Source organism: Cajanus cajan, chromosome 1 (assembly GCF_000230855.2).
Source record: "Cajanus cajan strain Asha chromosome 1, NIPB_CcT2T_4, whole genome shotgun sequence".
NCBI classification, from domain to species: domain Eukaryota; kingdom Viridiplantae; phylum Streptophyta; class Magnoliopsida; order Fabales; family Fabaceae; genus Cajanus; species Cajanus cajan.
In genome coordinates, this window is record NC_138517.1 from 23,764,245 (window position 1) to 23,774,099 (window position 9,855).

A 9,855-nucleotide genomic window follows, 5' to 3' on the forward strand; every position below is an offset into this window, starting at 1 on the left:
GAGACAGCTTTGGGTACGATTTCTCGACCATCTTTCTTTTCTTTTTTTAGGAGTAGCGTAGCATAGCATAATCCAGCCTAGTGTAGTGTAGTCACTCTGAACATGTTTCGTTATCCTTACGAATTGTAATTCTTTTACCATTTAATGAAAGATATGATTTCTGCAGTCAATATACATGTCATCTGTTCGATTCACGTTAATTATTACATGCATGAATTTGATTGTACAATTAGCATAGATCTTATGATGTGCTGAAACAAGCATAGATCTTCTGATGTGCTAAAACTAGCATAGATCTTCTGACGTGCTCGAAACATGAGCATAGAGCTTATGATGTGCTAAAACCAGCATAGATCTTCTGAAGTGCTCAAATAACGAGCATAGATCTTCTGACGTGCTGAAACAACACCCTAATTTAACTCTATTTGTTGCTTGTACGATTTTATTTTTTTCACTGAAAGTCTTCGACTTTGTCATGTCACAAACACGCATAAATTGAAACGTGAACTCGTGCTAGTTCGAATAAAAAACAAACGAAATCCTCCACAAACAAATTGGCACGCCCGGTGGGACTCGTTTGGTGCACTTCATTGAACTAATTGAACTAGTTTTGTGTGTGTTTAATTTTTATGAGACTTAGAAGTGGGAGAACTATGTCTACATCCAGCAGAAGAGATGCGCTTAATGAAGAACAGGGTAATGGAGAAAATCGGAATACAAATCAAGAAAATGTGCCAAATGAGACCAGGGGGGCAATGTCTCCACCTCCTGTAAATATTCTGAACTCCGCGGGATTTTCGAATGCTTCACAAGAAATGGTGAACGCTACCCGCGAATACCCATGGGGGATGCCTCCGAATTGGAGAAGTACCCAGCCTATGAGCGTAAAAATGCCAATACCATATTCTGGGCACAATCCTCAAATGCAAATATCATCATATGGGTATAATGCAGCCCCAAATGGGATGGGCTTTATCATGCACGATCCTCACCAGCATGTTGGCACAAGCCAAGAAGGGTCGTTAGTTCGACAAAGTAATTACATACCCACGGGTATAAGCAGTGAAGCCATGATAGCCCTTCGACAACAAATGGATCATAGTAACCACGATATGGTAAATTTGTTGTCTACACAAATGCACAACATACTCACACCCTTATACGAGCTGATGAGCAAAATAGGTGATAAAATTAATGATAATCGGCTCTCGAGAGATACGAGTGCGAATTTGAATGGCCTTGAAAATCCAACCGTCAATGAGACGAATATTCGAGAGATTAGAAATCGTATCAATCTCAATCAAGGGGGATCTCTGAGAAATGTCGAGGAAAATTTCGATCATATAGTCGAGAGGGTACTGAATAGGCACGGATTTGAAACGGGGCGAAATGAGCACCCTTACTTTGTATCTGCCTTTCCTGACTATATTACCCAATCTGAGCTACCCAGGGGGATGAAAGTCCCGAAATTCTCGAAATACGCAGGATAGTTAGGTGAATCCACCGTAGAACACATAGCGAGATATCTAGTCGAGTGTGGAGACCTAGTGGGTAAAGAATATCTCAAAATGAAATATTTTCCAAGTTCACTAAGCAAACATGCTTTTACGTGGTTTACGACGTTGCCACCTAATTCGATTGTTACTTGGGCACAACTAGAAAGGAGTTTCCACGAAAACTTTTTTCGAGAGGAAACCAAGGTGAGCATAGTTGATCTGATGAATATAAAGAGGCAACATCATGAGACATTGGACAAATATTTGAACAGATTTAGGCAATTAAAGTCTCGATGTTACACGAATATTCCAGAGCATGAGTTGGTAAAAATTGCAGCCACTGGTTTGGAATTTTTGATTCAAAAGAAACTTGTGAATGAACAATTGAGAGATATGGCTCAACTAGCAGAGAAAGTGAGACGAATTGAACAAATTCGAGCAGAGAAAGAAAGGTTGAGAAAATTTGACAAGTTCGTTCGAAAAGAAAAAGTGGCATATTTAGACAATATGGACGTTAACGATGATAATTTCGAATGTCTAAGTGAAGAAATGGAAGTGAACTTAGATGAATTGCAACCCGGGCCAACCTATCAATGCCAATTATTAAAGCCTGCGGAAAAAATATAGAGGTCGGATCGAATAGAAAATATAGTTTCGATATAACGAAAGCTGATAGAATATTCGATATTTTACTAAAAGATAAGCAAATTACACTTCCGGAAAATCATAAAATTCCTCCTTTTGAACAAAGAAAGGGGAAAAAATTTTGTAAGTATCACAACATGTATGCATGGTCACTGGATTAACAATTGTGTACGTTTCAGGGACATGATCGAGAAAGCGATTACTAAGGGTCTCTTGGCTTTCGAGGAGAAGGAAATGAAAATTGATACTGATCCATTCGTTGCACAAGCAGGATATGTGGAACCTCTCCCTATGGGGATCAACGTGCTTGAAATCGATATGGTTGACCTGGTTGTGAATGAAGAGGAAGTTTTCGAACCCATTACGGATGAAAAACTAGAAGAGCTCTTAGATGAGTTCGTGAAAGAGCAGGAACCCATTTATCTGAAAGAGGGGGACAGTTTGCTCGATTTCCTTTCGAGGAAGAAAGATGGTGATCGGGAAGTTATGCTTTGTCCGAGATGTAGTGCTATGTTTGACAGATCAGCAGCTAAGGCTTTCGAGGAGTCTGAAATTATGAAGAATTATAAAGTTGAGAAGGCTCGAGGAAAGTCGAAAGTGAACATTGGCATAGTGATGCGCCAAGTTCATATGCCACAAGGCAATGCTCCTATGGCTCCCATCGGAAAGATGGAGATGTATAACTCTTCCCGAGTTGGTAATACATACCTGCCAAATGCGCATGTTTCCATTAGGAAGTGGACTTCTCCACAAAGGCCCAATTTTGGAGTGGGTCGAGGAAAGCAAATTGTGAACTACTCGAAAAACCCATTTTCTAGAGGACCCAGATTTGGGTCAAACATGCAAGGAGGTTCTAGAAGAGGAATTAAATATCCTTTTAATGGCCTCACCAAGACTCAGTGGAGAAGGCAACAGAGAATGAGAAAGGCAACTTTTGAGGGACGCAAAGGTAATCAATTTTCGATTCCTGTACCTTACGAAAGTGAGGCATCTAAGAAATTCGCAGAAGATGAGGAAGATTTGATTGCGGATTGTTTTGAAAGTGGTTTCGAGGACTCTCTCGAAGATATTTGTGGAGTGGTATCAATCTTGCCTTCTGAATACGCTAAAGCAATGGAATCTGTGAATGAGCAGGAAGACATACACCGTGAAGATTTTTTCGGTGACCCCAACTATGAGTCAAAAATAGTATGGGTGAATAAAATATCTCGAGTCATTCCAAAGTTTAATTCAACAGTGTTCGATTCACCTACCCAAGAAATGAAGGACCATCTGAAACCTTTACTGTTGACTCTTATGATCGAAGGAGTTGAAATCAACAAAGTCTTAGTGGATGGAGGTGCTGCTATAAATATACTCCCACAGACGATGCTGAAACGTTTTGGGAAGACTTTGGCAGATCTGACACCTCACAATATCCTTATTTCTGATTATGCTGGAAAATCTTCTCAACCAAAAGGAATGATATTGCTAAATGTGCAAATTGGTAGTGTGAGAAGAACCACCATGTTTATTGTCACTCCCTCAAAAGCTAACTTTAATGTGTTGTTAGGAAGAGAATGGATTCACGGAATAGGAGCAGTACCTTCGACAGTGCACCAGAAAGTCTTTTTCTGGAATGATGACGAACACTTAGAAGTGTTGGATGTAGATCAGAAAGAGTATGAGACGGGAATGTATTTCGCGGATCAACAAATTACTGCATTCGCGAAAACTAAGTCTTTCGATGCCATAGACCCATATGTCTTGGAGGCAAAAGAAGGTGTTAAGAAGACTTTCTGTTGGGATGTTCGAAGAGGATTTGTTATCCACAGAGCCGAAATTGAATCGGCTCAAGTGCGAGAATGATGAGACAAGATCCTTGTTCGAGCTTCTTAGCTCGAATTTCGGTCTACATGGTCGAGAGAAAGGCAAGTGAGGCCGAGGAAAGTAGTGAAGTTGAAATAGCCCAAGGGGGCACACATTCGGTGAAGATCGAAACTATAACGGCTATGCAGGCCGGCAAAAAAGTAGAAAACCAAAAAGAGGTAATCGAAAAAGCTGAGAAGGAGTCTCTCAGAGTAGGACTCGAGGATGAGCAGAATGGGGATTCAGAAGGAATCAAAGAAAGACTTGATTGTGTCTTTGACGACGCTCCTCTAGGATTCGAGAAAATAGAAAATGATGGGCTTAAAGTGGAATCTCAGGATCCTCTGGAGGAAGTCAATCTGGGTACAATCAAAAATAGGAGAATCACCTATGTTAGCAAACTAGTGGAGGAAAGCGTTAAAGAACAAATCGTGCAGGTCTTGCACGAATATAAAGATTGCTTCGCTTGGGACTATGAAGAAATGCCTGGTTTGAATCGAAATTTAGTAGAACATAGGTTGCCTATGATTTTGGGGAAGAAACCAGTGAAACAAAACCCACGAAGGTTTGCTCAGCAAGTGATCGAAAAAATCAAAGAAGAGATCGAGAGGCTACTGAAGGCCAAATTCATTCGTACTTCGAGGTACACCGATTGGGTATCAAACATTGTGCCTGTTATAAAAAAGAATGGAAAAATGAGGGTATGCATCAATTTTCGAGATTTGAATGCAGCCACGCCTAAGGATGCATATCCCATGCCTATTACGGAAACAATGATTGATGTCGTCGCAGGTAATGAAATTTTGAGTTTATTAGATGGATATTCTGGGTACAACCAGATTTATATTGCTAAAAATGATGTGTCGAAAACTGCCTTTAGGTGCCCAGGTTCCTTGGGAACTTACGAATGGGTAGTAATGTCTTTTGGCTTGAAAAATGTTGGTGCAACATATCAAAGAGCAATGAACTTAATTTTTCATGACTTGATCGAAAAATTCATGCAGGTTTATATTGATGACATAGTGATTGGATCGAAACGAAAAGTAGAACACATACAACACCTGAAATTGTCTTTCGAGAGAATGAGGAAACATGGGCTGAAAATAAATCTATTGAAATGTGCTTTCGGTGTTTCAGCGGGGGATTTCTTAGGGTTCGTTGTACACCAGAAAGGCATTGAAATAGATAAGAACAAGACTCGGGCAATCATGGAAACTAAACCTCCTTCGAATAAGAAGGAGTTACAGTCTTTGTTAGGTAAGATAAATTTCCTTCGAAGATTTATTTCGAACTTATCAGGAAAGACTAAAGTGTTTTCCCCTTTGTTACGATTGAAAGAGGAGGAAGAATTTTGATGGGACGAAAATTATCAAAAGGCATTCAAGGAGATCAAGAATTATTCGATCAACCCTCCAGTCATGGTGCCACCCTCTGAAGGAGAAAAGCTAAAATTGTATGTTTCGGCCAATGATTCGACTATTACGGGCATGTTGTCGCAAGATGACGAAAATGGCATCGAAAGGGCCATTTATTACATTAGTAGGATGTTAGTCGAGGCAGAAATCAGATACACTCCTTTGGAGAAGTTATGTCTGAGTTTGTATTATGCTTGTACAAAGTTGAAGCATTATATTAAACCTTATGATGTAATCGTATTCTGTCGAAACAATGTGATTAAATATATGTTATCTAAACCTATCCTGCACTCTCGAGTTGGGAAATGGGCTCTTGCATTGACCGAGTATTCGTTAACGTTTGTTCCCCTCAAAGCCACAAAAGGACAAGTAATCGATGATTTTCTCGTGGATCACTCGAATTTAAGTGAACAGGTTAATTATTTAACCACGAAATCATGGGAACTATTTTTTGATGGATCGAAACACGAGTTAGGAGCAGGAATCGGATTACTGATTATTTCACCGGGTGGGATTCCCACCAAATTCTGATTGAGAATGAAATCCGAATGCTCGAATAATGAAACTGAATACGAAGCATTGATTACTGGGCTAAAATTTCCTAAGGACTTGGGGGCAAGGAACATAATCATTCGAGGTGACTCGCAACTCGTGATTAAACAGTTAACTCGAGAATATAAATGCATGAATGAAAAGTTACTTGAATGCAAGTCTCAAGCTACAGCTTTGTTAAATTCATTCGATGGGGTCCAACTAGAACATATCTCTCGTAACGAGAACAAAATTGCGAATGAACTAGCTCAGATTGCATCCGGGTACAAGATAAGCATTGAATGTCTCGAATCTCTTGTTTGTATAAGGAATGAGTTGAGTGAAGAGCATGAATGCCTCACCAATGACACTTCAACCATTCAGGACTGGAGGAAAAAACTAATTGAGTATCTGCAAAGTCCAAATTCGCAAGCTAAAAGAAAAGTGAAATATTGGGCTTTCAATTATGTAATATTGAATGATGAATTATACAAGAGAGGCTTCGATGGAATTATGTTTAAGTGCCTCGGAAATCATGAGAGCTACATAGCCATGGCAGAGGTGCATGATGGGATTTGTGGTGCCCATCAAGCGGGGGAGAAAATGAAATGGACTTTGTCCAGAAAAGGATACTTTTGGCCAAGTATGTTCAAAGATTGTATCGAATTCGCAAAAGGTTGCGAAGAGTGCTAGAAACATGGCCCAATACATAGAGTACCAGCAACCGAGTTGCACACGATTGTTAAGCCTTGGCCCTTTCGAGGTTGGGCAATTGACGTAATTGGCCAGATTCATCCTCCGTCAGTAAAAAACCATAAGTACATAATCGTGGCCATTGATTATTTTACGAAATGGGTGGAAGCAATTCCTTTAAAAGAGGTTGACCAGAAAGAAGTGATAAATTTTATTGAAGACCATATTATATTTCGATTCGGAATACCTAAGACAATAACTACAATTCAAGGAACGGTATTCACAGGTCGAAAAGTGGTGCAGTATGCCCAGTCGAGAGGAATCAAAATGATTACTTCGACACCCTACTATGCACAAGCTAATGGCCAAGTCGAGGCTGCTACCAAAGTGATCATAGCTTTGATCCAAAAAAATATTTCGGGAAAACCTCGAAATTGGCATGAAACATTACTGCAAGTATTGTGGGCTTACAAAAATTCACCCAGGAATGCCACTCAAACTACGCCATATAAGTTGGTTTATGGTCACGAAGCAATTTTGCCTATTGATCTCAATTTACAATCTGTTCAAGTGCAAAGGCAAAATGAGTTGCCAGTCGAGGATTACTGGAATTTAATGTATGATGAACTAATTCGACTGGATGACGAAAGAATGATAGCCATGCAAAATGTCATTCACCAGAAAGAAAAAATAGCTCGAGTTTATAAAAAAAAGGTCAAGAGCAAACAATTTTCGAGTGGAGACTTAGTCCTAAAAGTCATCCTCCCAATGGACCAAAAATCTCGAGATCAGGGTAAATGGACCTATAGTTGGGAAGGACCATTCATCATCGAAAGACTCTACTCGAACAATGCATATTTGATCAAAGAGATAAATTCGAGAAATGCAAGTAAAGTGATCAATGGAAAATACTTGAAGAAATTTCATGAAAGTAGCATGTACTGAGACGAGTGTTCAAAGAGATAAGCAATAAAGGTACAAGCGGATAAATATTAAATTATAAATAGGCATCTCTCAGGTTCTCGATCACTTGCGGAATTTGGATTTGAGTGCTTCATATGCCTGGTAGGCTTGGTCGAGACTTTGTTTCCGCGAAGCACACAATACCTTCAATCTTCTCTTTTGATCCAAGGACTTGGAGAGTCTGAGAGATATGCCTTTTCCTTCATCCCGCAAACCCTTTTGCTTCAACATGATCTCTTGGCTTTGAAGCTTCAAAGCAGCATGTTTGGACTTGATCGAGTCAAGTTCTCGTTGTAGGGCAGCAAGGGTATGCTCCACATCTTTCTCAAATTGCTTGAGCTTCATCAGTTCGGGAGCTATCTGAGAAGCGGAGTCCTTGATCGAAATAAGTTCAGTCTTGAGCTTTTCCAATTTATTTCGATCCTCTTCCGTATCAGCCTCGATCTAAACCATCTCCTAATTCGAAGTAGACCACTTCGTGTGCAATTCGGAGGCTGCAACAAAGGTATATGCACATATTCGTTCAGCTCTGTGGTTACCTCCGGAGGAAGATCGGGATATGCATTTAGATCATCAAACATCCGCTCAATCTCTAGTTTGAATTGAGGGTCCATGAGAGCTAGGTCAAGATGATTCACATAAGCCTTCGAACGAAAGGAGGATAATAGCGGTTGAAATCTCGCAACGGTTTCTTAGGTTTTTCCCGAAACCGAAGTCCCGCTAGTCCAATTCTCCAAGACCTCGAAAATGTCATCTTGAGCAGCTTCGTCATCAAAGAAGCTTGTGAGGTCTATGTCATCAGGAGGAATCGAAGCTAGCAGAGTGTCGGAAGGGACAACATCAGTCGAACTCGCAGGTTGACCGGAAGGAGTTTGTTTGCCTTCAGAAGTTACCTCTAGACCTGTATGAAAAGGATATTTTAGTGGGACAAAATATTCTTTGGTGGAATACTGTGATGTCCAAGAAGTAATTACCTACCTTGTCTAGAGGACACCCCTGTGTCGAAATTGAAGGAAGGTGCATCACCTTGCACAGGACCGGGAGGGGAAGGTTCAATAGTTGGCACGGTGACAGGAATAGTGGCCGTAAGAACATTGGAAGAAACCACCTATTACGAAAAAGCATTGTAACAAGGCACAAGTTTGAGAACGGCCAGAAACATAAAATCGAAAGTAAACAGAACATACCTCTGGATGTCCAGGAGGAGAGGCTGATTCACGAATTTCGATAACATCTCGAGAAGATGAAGCAGCAATAGGAGAAGTGGGAGCACTTTGAGGTCTCTCAGAGGAAGATTCGGATATCTCTAAATCCACCTTTTTCTGGAAAAAGGGGAAAATATTACAGAGGACAAAATCAAATCAAGAGAAGAGTAATGAAGGTCCAGAAAATTAGTACATTACCTGGACAGGCGATTTCATTGCATCCTTCATAAGCTTCTCAGTGGGAATTTTCGATCTAGGGACAGACCTAGTCGAAATTGCTTTTTATTTTCCTTTGTCTCGGGAGGATCTCCGAGTAGTGGAAACCTGAAAAATGTGAAAAGGCAAAGAGATTAGCATGGCATTCGAGTAACAATTTCGAGTGCGCTCAGAAAGATAACTTACAGATTGTCCACTTTGAGAGTCCGAACGAAGTTTTTTCTTAGGAACTTCAACCTCCTACAAAAAACAAAATGCAAATTCATGAGCGGCCATAAATTTAGTACGATTTCGGAAGAAGGAACATATTACCTTCGAGCGAGACCGGAGTCAGTCAGAAAGGGTCTTTCATTTTCGAGGCTTCAACGAAGTATCATCTTCGTCATACTCTGAAGCTATCTCCCGGTGTTGAGTGTCCTCGTGATGTTGAGGAACTTTTTGGGCAACAGCAGCTAAACATGAGGAAAGTGAAAAATGAGTAGAGATGGGAAATTCGAAACCAGCATAAAAAGAAAAGGCAAAGCTTAATTACCAGGATAGACAACAGTATTGTCAACCTAGCACAAAGGCCATTGTTTATCCCTGGGAAAATCATACACAAAGCATCTCGTACTCGTCACTCGATCCTTAACAGGAATGTTCTTATTATCCTCATACGAGGGATCAAGGGTTCTGACCCAAGGAAGATAATCAAGACGTTTCGCAAGGCTGAAAAGGGCATTGGGAAGAGGAGGTATGTCCTTAGGACAAAACTTTGCAAAAATAGTTTGACCCTGACGATCAATGACTTTATTTCGACGGATGTTCCGTTGTACCATTCTAGTCAAGGATAAAGTAGCATCG

At 40.4% G+C, this 9,855-nt stretch overlaps 1 protein-coding gene across 1 annotated transcript; it reads left to right on the forward strand.

Moving 5' to 3' along the window:
• Positions 1 to 5,941: 5,941 nt before the first annotated feature.
• Positions 5,942 to 7,573, forward strand: LOC145953234 (uncharacterized). The gene is made up of 2 exons (XM_083067116.1): positions 5,942 to 6,578; positions 6,915 to 7,573. Exons 1-2 carry the CDS (start codon positions 5,942 to 5,944, stop codon positions 7,571 to 7,573), a joined length of 1,296 nt encoding a protein of 431 aa, XP_082923242.1.
• Positions 7,574 to 9,855: the final 2,282 nt, after the last annotated feature.